Here is a 12,126-nt window from a genome sequence, read left to right as displayed (position 1 = left end):
CTTCATTGAGTGTCTTGAAATTACCATTCAGGGCAATTTAACAAATATTTGTGTGCCTCTTATATACCACACAGTTTGCTGAGTGCTGTGGATGTGAAGATGAGACAGAATTAGTATCCTTATGGACGTTTTGTTTAGTCATTGTTTTTATAATAGACTAGAAAATATCAGAGGGCATTGGATATTATTTCATGTAGTAATTGTTTCAGATATTATGTATGTGTATATATGTATATTTAATTTTTTTTTACTGTAAGTTTTGGTCAAAAAAGTTTGACAGCCATTGATTTAGTGCAGTATTTCTCAACCAAAGGTGATTTTGCTCCTCAGAGGACATTGAGAATGTCTAGAGACGTATTTGGTTGTCACAACTTGGAGGATGCTACTGGTATCTAGTAGGGAGAGAGAGAGATGCTGCTAAACATCCTACTATGCATAGGACAGCCCCCCACAAACAATGAATTATCTAGCCCTAAATGACAATATAGTGCTGCTCTTGAGAAACTGATTCTAGTGGAAGAGATAGGCATAAAAACACACTTAGATACAGTGACGGAAATCACAGAAACAGGCACAAAGTAGCATGAGGAGTGAATTTGGTAGGGAAGGGAAAGGGAAAACTATATTTATTGACTATCTTCAACTCGTTTGCACACTGTTCTCAGTAGAGAGATATTTATAATGTGTATAATTATCTAAGCTACTGAGTTTATTTAATCTTTAAATGACCCTGTAAAAGGTATTGCAGTTTTATAGATGGGAAAACTGAGGTTCTGAGTGGTTAAGTAACATACCTGGGGTCAAATGGAAGGTGGTATCAGTGTGACTGTTCCCTTCAAATATGCTGGAGCAAAGAGTATGGATTGTCAGTAGTCAACTTTGGTGTCTCAGAGGGGTGAGGAAATGAGAAGAGAGAGGAGTCTGTGCGCTAGATTGTGGGATGTGGGCTAAGTAGGAAAGAAAGCAGGAAACAAAGAGGGGAACTGATAAATTGGGAGAAGAGGAAAGATTCAAAAGGCTTGAGGTCTTGATGTGTCCCTAAGTAAGAATAACCAGAGTAAAGGAACTGAAAAAGGAAGTTATAGTCTAGTAGTGAAAGATTAGAATTTAAGACTTCTAGGATATAGCAGCACAGTTAAGGGGTATTGACAAGTGAAGGTCATGGAGTTGAGATCAAGGAACTATGTTGAAAGAAACCTAGGTGATAATAGCTTGGTATACCTTGGTGTGATGCCAGGAAGTCGAGAGAGAGGCTGTAGGCACTCCGTGAATATGGATGAAGGGCCTACAGAGATCTATTGATGGCAGAAATTGGGAAATTAGAATTTGAGGGTGAGTGCTTTGGAGGAGGAGGGGTTTGGAGTAATAGAAAAGTCATACTATAAGTCAGGGAGGAGCTAAGAGAATTCGGAAATCATCCTTCTCATAAAGCAGTCTCTACTTGAAAAGCCACAGGGGAGGTAGTTTATTCAGGGAAGAACTAGTTTTACTTAGGATGGGGATGACATTCTAGGAGGAGAGAGAATGGGAGAATTATTTACAATGGAAAGGAAGTTCCAGAGGGCATGAGAAGAACTTGGAAAAGGTTCAGCAGTGTCACCGCAGATTAATAGAAAATGGAGAGGAAAATGCGTACGTGTTTTTAGAAGTAGTGTGCATTTTTGTCATGATAAATGAATTGAGATGAGTGACAGTATTTACTTCGATGTATAGATCTTTGGTGCCGTAGCTGGCAATGGATCTCTGCCACTAAAGTGATTGGCTATTGAGCTTAGTAATGGTTAGGAATATGAGCACTGGAGGCACATTGCTTGAGTTTGAAGTTGTATTCCATCCCTTATAAATTGTGAGTTTAGTCATGCAGCCCACCTGGGTTCAAATCCTAACTCTGCCTCTTAAGTCCTTAAGTTGGTGATCTTTGGGCAAATATTCATAGTCTTTGTTTTCCCATATAAGTGGAGACAATATTTGCTACCTCATTAAAGAAGTTAGTTAATATAAATGCGTAGCACTTGGTAGTCATTAATCAGTGTAACTCTTAGTTCTGTAGCTGAACTATGAGTTTGGATTTTTTTTTAAAGCACTTAACTGAAAGTATATAGAAAGAAATAAGAATTTCTGTAACCTGGAGACAACTTTCTCTGGTTTTGTATCAAGAGAGGGCAAGAGGATTTGGAGAGAGATGTATATTCTAATGTGGCTCTCTTCCTCAAAACCAGAGGTAGAATGTGTGATAATTTATATAGTTGCTTAGACTTTAAACAATTTGTGACTTTTTTTTTCAGGTTGAGACTGAGCTAAAATTAATCTGTTGTGACATTCTGGATGTACTGGACAAACACCTCATTCCAGCAGCTAACACTGGCGAGTCCAAGGTTTTCTATTATAAAATGTAGGTTCTATACTAAAAGGGAAAATGTCAGATTAAATGTTGGCCCTTTTAGAATCATCGCTTTCTCTCTGTAGGTTTTCAACTTTAAGAATAGTTGTTTAATGTTGGGAGGATAGTTACATGGGAGGAGTGATTCTTAAAGCTTTATTTTTGAATACTCATGTGCAAATTCACTGCTAGTGAAGAATTAGTATTATTGTTGCATTTAAGGATGGTCAGACTATTCGTGTAACAGTGTACTAGGTTTTGCTTTACTTACTTATCTTCATTTGCTTGTAAGGAGTCCGCCGCCCTCCCCGCCCCCTGGCAGCAATGCCTTATTACATAGTTCCATCTTAACATTTTGTATATGTAAGTTTTATTTCATGATTAACAATCTCTTGTGTCATTCTTTGGAACTACTTTTCATATTTAATTCTAGTCTATCAAGTGATAAATTTGTTGATTTTTCAGTTAATTTATCCAGGATTTTGCTTATCTTTGGCAATATGAATTCTCTCAGAAGGAAAACTAAATAGATGATGAGTCTGTCATTTCTGAAGAGACTTTTGAAATTACTGAAGTGTAGTTGTTAATTGTTAAATATATTTTGTTACTTTTTTTATATAGTAATGAAAAATTTTGTTTATTTTCATTTAAGTGGTATTATCCCTAATTCTGTTTTTTTGTTGTTTTTGTTTTGTTTTAGGAAAGGGGACTACCACAGGTATCTGGCTGAATTTGCCACAGGAAATGACAGGAAGGAGGCTGCAGAGAACAGCCTAGTGGCTTATAAAGCTGCTAGTGATATTGCAATGACAGAACTTCCACCAACGCATCCCATTCGCTTAGGTCTTGCTCTCAATTTTTCCGTATTCTACTATGAAATTCTTAATTCCCCAGACCGTGCCTGCAGGTAAGTCTTGGAAGAGAACAAAAGCGCTCACTGTGACAGTGAGGACGGTTCCGAAGGAGAATAGCTGCTTGTTTTGTGTGTGGTTTTCTGGGGCTGCCGTTGTAGACCTGGCCATACAGTAATTCTTTTGGCTCTTAATAGAGACACACCTTTTCTCTATCACTAGGGTAGCAGTTAGGATAATTATGTTGATTGGGAAAATTTTTGTTGGTAGATTGAGAAGAATCTTTAATTTGTTAGAGAGTGGGAGAAGAGAATGAGAGGAATTATCGCAGTAGAATTATCTTTGTTTTTGTATATTAGTTTTTCAGTTTTTGTAAGCAATGTTTTTAATATTAGTTAGACTCTTAGTGTACATATCATTTTATATTTTAACATGAACAGTTTTCCATCTCATTAATGTATATTAAACTATTCCCCCATTTGTATTTCACGTTGTTTCCAGTTTTTGGTATAGATACTTTTTTTTGGTGAGGAAGCTTGGCCCTGAGCTGACATCTGTTCCAGTCTTCCTCTGTTTTATATGTGGGATGCTGCCACAGCATGGCTTGAGCAGTATGTAGGTCTGTGCTGAGGATCCAAACCTGCGAATGCCACGCCAGTGGAATGGAGTGCATGAACCCAACCACTACGCCACCAGGCCAGCCCCTGTAGATAAAAATTTAGGGACTTAACTTTACATACAAAGCTTTTTATTTTTTTAAAAATTATGGTAAAATATGCAAAATGTGAAGTTAATGATTCTAATCATTTTTAATTGTACAATTCAGCAGTATTAAATACATCCACAATGTTGTGTAACTGACACTACAGTCTATTTTAAAACTTTTTCCTCACCTGAAACAGGCTATAGCCACTAAGCGATAACTCTCCATGTTCCTTTCCCCCTCAGTGCCAGGAAATCTCTACTTTCTGTCTTTATGAATTTGCCTATTTTAGGTACCTTGTATAATTGGAATAATATGTTTGTCCTTTGTAACTTTAGTATTCTTGAGTATGTAAGCATCAGATATTCCATGAAAAGAGATTTTCCTGCTGTAAGGTGGATTTATTTGAATGGAAACCAATATTAATTTAAAAACATTCTAAAGGGTTGGTTGAGTTTGTCCAATAGATACAGATGGTAACTAAAGAAGCTATAGCTATCTGTTCAGCTGATGGCATTGGTTCAGTCTTTCATTGTCATTCTCCAGTCTGGCTGTCCCACACGTACCTTCACTTAAGTCACCTCCAGGGGCTGGCCCCGTGGCCGAGTGGTTAAGTTCGTGCGCTCCGCTGCAGGCGGCCCAGTGTTGCGTTGGTTTGAATCCTGGGCGCGGACATGGCACTGATCATCAAACCACGCTGAGGCAGCGTCCCACATGCCACAACTAGAAGGACCCACAACGAAGAATATACAACTATGTAGCAGGGGGCTGTGGGGAGAAAAAGGAAAAAAATTTAAAAATCTTTAAAAAAAAAAAAGTCACCTCCATACCTTTGCTTTAACTTGAAGTGTGCCATTTATGCGCTTTTCCTACCCATTAAGATTAGTTCAGATTTGACATCTCATTTCTTCCTCCTCGAGTCCCTGAAGTACTTTCTCCAGAATAGCACTGTATTGGGGCCGGCCCCATGGCTGAGTGGTTAAGTTAGCATGCTCTGCTTTGGCGGCCCAGGATTTCACCAGTTCGAATCCTGGGCGTGGACATGGCACCCCTCATCAAGCCATGCTGAGGCGGCATCCCACATGCCACAACTAGAAGGACCCACAACTAAAAATATACAACTATGTAACTGGAGGGGAGGCTTTGGGAGAAAAAAGAAAAATAAAATCTTAAAAAAAAAAAGAATAGCACTGTATTTTTTTATAACACTTGTTTGTCAATCCTCTATTCTTAGATGTTTTAAGTTCATTTCTTGTGGACTCTCTTTCCTGTTTTCTTTTTCCACACTAGTGTCCAGCATCACTTGGCTGTACATAGTACCCAGTACTCAATAAATGTGGATTTTCTTTCCTTTAAACAGTAGTAAATAGTTACAAACCAGTTACTGCAATAAAAAAGAGAATAAAAAAATTGTAGTAAGTGGCTTATATGATCATATTTTCGTGTGTTCTGTATTGCCTTTTTCATTAACTTTAAATTCTATTGAATTAACTGGAATATTATCCAGAATTTTCTCTTTTTGCATTAAAACTTTATTAAATGAGCTCTTGACTAGAAGTTGAAAATACCTTTATTGCCTATATTTTGGTGGTGCCTTAGGATGGAGTTTGGGCCGTATATTCTTTTTACTGATAAGCTTGTCGAAAGCATAGTTAAGAAGTGGTGCTCCTGAAGTTCTGTTAGCTCCATAGTTGCTAGATTACAAAATTAAATAGAAAGTTCATTTTCATCAGTTATATCTGCTTTTCTTTTATTTCAGTGCCTAAACCCAAGTGCTGCATGTCATTATTACATACTTTGGCGTGACTGAAGAAAAGATTAATAGCTGACTTAAATCATTTCTCATTCTGTTTTTGAGCTTGTTTACATTTTTTTTGGTAACACTTTTATGTAAATACTTGCAGGTTGGCAAAAGCAGCTTTTGATGATGCAATTGCAGAACTGGATACGCTGAGTGAAGAAAGCTATAAGGACTCTACTCTTATCATGCAGTTGTTACGTGATAATCTGACACTATGGACTTCAGACATGCAGGGTGATGGTAAGGAAACTGAAGTTAAATGTGTCTCTCTCAGTTGTTGATCTTTTTACTGTTAGAAATTCCTTGGTATTTCTCAACATCACACTACAATTTAGACTCACAGCCTGTCCTCTAAACTATCAGATTTTAATTAGACCAAAAGACATGTTTGGAAAAGGGCATCTTTTGTTAATATTCAAAGATTTTAAAGTTTTGCTTCTAATAATGTTTGCTAAACTTAGTTTAACCTCTTTTCCCTCACTGTTTTGAAAGATGGAGAGAGAGGAAGCAGTTCATTTATCTTCCTCAGATGCAGTGGTGGGGGGTGTCTAAGGTTAATTGTATTTCAATGTTGTGGTCACTTTGGCTGAATGGTATCCTCAGGTTAAAACTAGATGATATCAGTAGATGTTTATGAAGCATCTTCTCTGTATGGAAATTTTTATTTAAAAAAGGAACTGGTTTCCCTTTGTATTCTATAGAGCAAATGGAATGTTCTGCCCTTGGGTCCTTATTTTAGAGTTTTTGATTGTAACAGTTACCTGGAGTACTTTACAAGACTTAATCTTGTAATGGGGCGTGGGAGCTTGATGTTTATTCTACATGTAAAAGCCCAAATCTGTCACATTTGTTGATTTTTTTTTTTTTTTAAAGATTTTATTTTTTCCTTTTTCTCCCCAAAGCCCCCCAGTACATAGTTGTATATTTCTCGTTGTGGGTTCTTCTAGTTGTGGCATGTGGGACGCTGCCTCAGCGTGGTCTGACGAGCAATGCCATGTCCGCGCCCAGGATTCGAACCAACGAAACACTGGGCCGCCTGCAGCGGAGTGCGCGAACTTAACCACTCAGCCACGGGGCCAGCCCCTACATTTGTTGATTTTTAAAGCATGCTTTCTTCTGCCCCTTTCCAAAGAATCACTTTTTTAAAATTTTTGTTTATTTTTTATTTTTTATTTTTGAGGAAGATTAGCCTTGAGCTAACTGCTGCCAATCCTCCTCTTTTTGCCGAGGAAGACTGGCCCTGAGTTAACATCTGTGCCCATCTTCCTCTACTTTATATGTGGGATGCCTACCACAGTATGGCTTGACAAGCGGTGCCATGTCTGCCCCCGGGATCTGAACCGGCGAACCCCAGGCCACTGAAGCAGAATGGGTGAACCCAACCGCTGCGCTACTGGGCCGGCCCTAGAATCATTTTTATCCACTGTAGATCATTGAATGCGGGGATGATAAACTAGTGTGACATGACCATTATGAGATAGTTTTGCAGTTGGTTATGGTGGTATGGGGAGTAGAAACAGTTTGTTGTTTTAGCTGCAGATCCTTTAAGAGTGTATTACCCAAAGTGAAGTGGAGGTTGCTTTTCTTGAAGCTACCTGAAGTCTCTGTTGCTGAACATGCTGTACTGTCTTTGGAAGCATTCTGCTTTTCAAACGTGCCTCTGAAAATGGGTATCAGGGCATGTATGTTGTCAATTTGTTTGCTCTGGAAGGATAAAATCACATTTTAAGCTTAGGTTATGGTACTAAAGTAAAAATTAGGTGACTCAGCTCCTAAAGCTCACCAGCTCTATGAAGTATTTAGATACTTAACCTAGATGGGCTTGAGATATGTGGCACTTGTGATGACCTACTTGGACAATTTTCCAACAAAGCCAACTGGAGCCACAGATTGCTTTTCAACACAGCACTTTAGGCACCTGCTATCAGTCTATGGGACTCAAAACCAATTTACTGTCTCTGAACTAATGACTTCAGGTTCCTTCCAGCTTTAAAATTATATTGTATACTAACAATAACTGCTAAGAAGATTGGCCTAACAACTGAGGACTCTTCAGAGTCACCCCCAGCTCAGAGAAGACTAGTCTCTCTCTGCCTGTTTGAGGGGATAAAAAGAAAGCATGTGGAGAGTTTGGTAAGCGGGATTGACCTAAGTAAGCTATACCCTCTGACCTCTGGGGAAATTTTTTTGATGGTGAAAATAACAAGGTGACCTGGGTTGAAATGCTTTATGTTCTTTTTGACATTTGATGCCAGGTCTTTATAACTAATTTGCTAGATAATAAAATTAAATAGAAATCTAGTTTATATTTTCTTGTGCCACTCATGTTCATTATCACTGATAACCAAGAATTTATTAATCAGAGTAGACCATATGTCACTCCATTTTTATACAGAACTGAAGGTAGTACTCTTTTTCTTGATTATTGAGCATTATTTTATGAAATGGATCATTTAAAAATAGGCTTTCTTTAAACTGTGTTTTCATAGTTGGGAAGGTTCTTTGTACAAAAATGTTTTACTACATTTTAGCACAGATTTCTCTTTAATCACCAGTTTTTTTTTAATCTAGTGAAATCCAATTGCTTCCTTATCACTTTGTAAGTTGCACAATTGATTAAATTTGGTTGAAACAGACTAATTTTCATTTAAGAGCTTTGTCATAAAATAACTGAAATTATGAAACATGGTAGTTTAACGGTGAAAAATTCAAGTAGTCTCTTGACGTCAAATTCTTGTAAAATTAACAAACTCTCTGAATTTACAAGTTATCGTAGGTACTAGGAAATTATTTGCCAGTTTTGCTAAAAGGGATGATATTAAATGTTTTCTTAAATTGGTTTTGTGACAAAATCAATGAATGTAGAATTGCAGTTATGGAATTGGCAGTTTTCCAGGATGTTACTTGCATTTAGTTTAAGGATTGTTTAGATGGTTTTCTCCTTTTTTACTTTGCTATGAAAAATTATATCAACAAACATTTGAATTGAGGATTTCTAAGGGAGGATATGTATGTGTTTTACTTACACACTTTTATGTTTTTTAACTGCCGAATATGTTAATGTCTGTCCACGTGTGTTGGAAGGTAGTTGTTTCAAGAGCTCACCACTTTTTCTTATCAAATGATTTCAGTCCTGTTCTCTTAACCTGTGATCAGAGGACTGTTTGATACACAAGTCCCTAGAGAGGAAATGTGTGTTCTTTCTGTCCCTTCCACTCCTCCCCCACAATCTAGGAACAGGGGGCAAAGAAATACATATCCAAGGAAACCTTTTTTTCCCCATGTGCCTTTTAAGAGGGTGTTATTTCATCCTCTTAAAGGTAAAAGAAACAGATTATTTCTTAGAGTGAAGTTTATACAAAGTAAAAACGACCGAAATCTGACTCCCCTAATCATTGATGTTTTCCTTTGTCCTGTTCTCTTGGTTTATTTTTCTTGTGATGTTGCTTTCATATGATTGTTCTCCCTCCGTTTCTCCTTGCAATATAGATTCCTAAAGGAAAATCCAACTCTTCCTTTCCTAAAAACTCTACTTTGTAAGTCATTCTCATGGCACAGTGAATTCTGCTTTTAGTTTTGGTTCTTCACTAATCATGCCTGCATATCATCACCCTGTCGCTTACAAAACTGCCTGTTCTATGTTCCAGGATGTGAAACCTTCTAAGACGTTTATGGTCTGCTACCCCTTTCTACCTCTGGTTCGGTGTGACTTAATCTGACAATATTTTTATGCCAAAGTTAGTTGGAACTTTTGGCAAATCTGATGGTTGCTTATGAGTGAATTAGAGTGTGCTCTTTTGTTGTATGTTAACCATATTTTGGCAATGTATTGCTGTTAAAAATGAGAGTGAATGTTGTTATTTCCTAAATTTGAATACCTTCTTATCTTTGGGGAACACTTGGGTGGTCCGTTTCTTTCCTCAGTAAATGGTTATTTTTGTCTTTCTTTGCATGTCTTTTTCTATATGTGAGTCAAAAATCTTTATGTGCATTAAGTACTTTTCTAAGTCACATATCAATGTCAAACATTTTTTTCACTAAATAAATAAATAAAATAAAACTATCTTTCCTTAATCTTTGTTGCCTTGACAGCATTTATCATTTATCATATCAAGGTCTTCAAGACTATTTAAAAGCATTCCTCAGGGTAAATGCTTTATGTCTGTAGGCAGCCAGTCTTGGTGTCATTTGTCCATCCTAATTAATTTAGTAAGCACTATGAATGGATGGATTGTCCGAACTGTCGTATTATGATTGTTGGATTAGTTAATTGACTTCATTTTGATTCAAAGTAGTAACTCTGTAGGAATTACAAGTGGTTTGTTAAAACACAAAAGAATGTAACTTTTACCTGTTTTTTTTTTTTTTTTTTTTTTTTTTACAAAAGCCTGCATGCTTCTTTATTATGGCTGATTAATGCTTATTAATAGGTAGACGATTTTTCAGTGAATAGGCTGGCTTTCTGTTGCATGTCATAGTGCAGTTGAAACTCCTCAGGCTGATCATCATGTTCAAAGGGGAAGGAAAAATGGCATGAGAGAACTGGTCCAAATGCCCTTCTTTAATAACCTCAGTGGTTTGGATTACTTTGAGCATGCTGTTTCTCTCTGGAGTGAGAAATCTGTTTTATGGTTTGATGTGACTGGCCAAGATAGAAAATATATAAAATATTCATTTACAAAAACAGAACCTTCCCTCCAAAACTATAGAACTCCTTTGGAGAATTTTACTGCTCAGATCTCTTTATTGAAGCATTTCTGATCTGAAGCATTTCTGATATGGAGCTTGTGGGTAAATTAGATTTTTCCGAAAGTTTTAAAATACTCTTGATTCTTGAAGAGGCGAGGTTATTGAGAAAGAGTATTTTGACGCAAGATATACATGAAAGCTTGAAAATCATTTTAATAGTATGGTTACTTTGGCTGTCTATTTTAAGAGCTTACTTAGCATAAAAACATTGACTTTTACTATGAATCATTTTTTTTTCATCTTATTGACCATTCAGGACCTTGATCCAACAGGCACCTCTTGGCTTAGGCATTTCAGGTGTCCAGGATGGTAGAAGTCCTTTGCCTGTCTGTGTTTAATACCAATTGTAGCAAATATAAGGAGTCTTTATGCTTGGAATGATACCTTTGTTTGTGACCACAACAGCCTAATTGAGTTGGTATGAAATAATTGACTGTCATTCTTCTTTGCAGGTGAAGAGCAGAATAAAGAAGCGCTGCAGGATGTGGAAGATGAAAATCAGTGAGACATAAAAGCCAACAAGAGAAACCATCTCTGACCACCCCACTCCTTCCCATCCCACCCCCCCTTGGAAATTCCCCCATTGTTGCTGAGAACCACCAAATCTGACTTTCACATTTGGTCTCAGAATTTAGGTTCCTGCCCTGTTGGTTTTTTTTAAAACAGTTTTCAAAAGTTCTTAAAGGCAAGAGTGAATTTCTGTGGATTTTACTGGTCCCAGCTTTTAGGTTCTTTAAGACACTAACAGGACTGCATAGAGGCTTTTTCAGCATTACTGTATTGTCTCCTGCCAGGTGTGGCAAGATCAACATTAGAAATGGAAGTTACATTTGAAAGCCATTAGACTTCTGGGAGATGCAAGCATCTAAGAGAGGGGTTAATCACACTATAGAGGCATAAGTGGTATCATTTTTCCTTTTTCTAATTGTTAAATCGAATTTTATACCAATGTTTAAAATTAATTGAGTGTTAGCTTGAGGTGGTTAAAGGTTGTTTGGGGAATTTGTTGTAATGGTTTTGCTGTAAAAAATGTTTCAAACTCTGCTGAAATGTTGCTGAAAAGCATGGTGCTGGTAACAGTTCAACAATCCGTGGCTGCTCATTCTTGCCTACTTTTACTCTCCCTCTGAAGCAGGTTAGCATTGAAGGTGGTATGGAAAAGCCTGCATGCGTGTTCAATTCTTTGTTTCTTCTCCTTCCCTCTCCCCCTGGGCCCCCCCTCCCCTCCTTCGCTCGCTCAACCTCTTTTGTTCAGTATGTGTAACTTGAAGCTAATTTGTACTACTGGATATCTGACTGGAGCCACAGATACAGAATCTGTATTGTTCTTACTGAAACACAGCATGGAATTAACATTAAACTTAAATAAAACAAACCTAAATTAAAAATGCCAAATATCATTGCGCCTCCATCCTTTATCCTTCTAAAATAAAATCTCTAGTCTAAACACATTGACGGTATTGTTTGCCTGAATGTGAAAAGATCCCTTTTCTTTTTTTCCCCCCCATAAATCCCTTGTCTGTTTCCCAGAGATGATGTATATTTTTGAAAAAAATTACTGTAACTTGGTTGTGAAGAACACTAAGTAGTCCAAGTGAATTCGTTACCTATCCTGTCTTCTAAACCAGGTAACAACATGGTA

General features: G+C 37.3%; 1 protein-coding gene across 4 annotated transcripts in view; it reads left to right on the top strand.

The window, feature by feature from the left end:
- YWHAE (tyrosine 3-monooxygenase/tryptophan 5-monooxygenase activation protein epsilon) overlaps positions 1–11,879 on the top strand; it is a 41,377-nt gene extending 29,498 nt beyond the window's left edge. For 2 of the 4 annotated variants that reach the window (XM_005597648.4, XM_070227819.1), the window contains exons 3-7: positions 2,286–2,392; positions 3,081–3,287; positions 5,839–5,975; positions 9,225–9,271; positions 10,937–11,879. In XM_005597648.4, coding sequence (XP_005597705.1) covers positions 2,286–2,392; positions 3,081–3,287; positions 5,839–5,975; positions 9,225–9,232 — 459 coding nt within the window. In that variant the 3' untranslated portion in view covers positions 9,233–9,271; positions 10,937–11,879. The remainder of the gene's footprint in view (positions 1–2,285; positions 2,393–3,080; positions 3,288–5,838; positions 5,976–9,224; positions 9,272–10,936) is intronic. The other 2 variants (XM_001504287.6, XM_070227818.1) reach the window with 1 other exon arrangement.
- Positions 11,880–12,126: the final 247 nt, after the last annotated feature.

Source organism: Equus caballus, chromosome 11, assembly GCF_041296265.1.
Source record: "Equus caballus isolate H_3958 breed thoroughbred chromosome 11, TB-T2T, whole genome shotgun sequence".
Lineage (NCBI taxonomy): Eukaryota > Metazoa > Chordata > Mammalia > Perissodactyla > Equidae > Equus > Equus caballus.
Note: the sequence above shows the minus strand (reverse complement) of the source record. Positions and strands in the feature narration are given on the sequence as shown.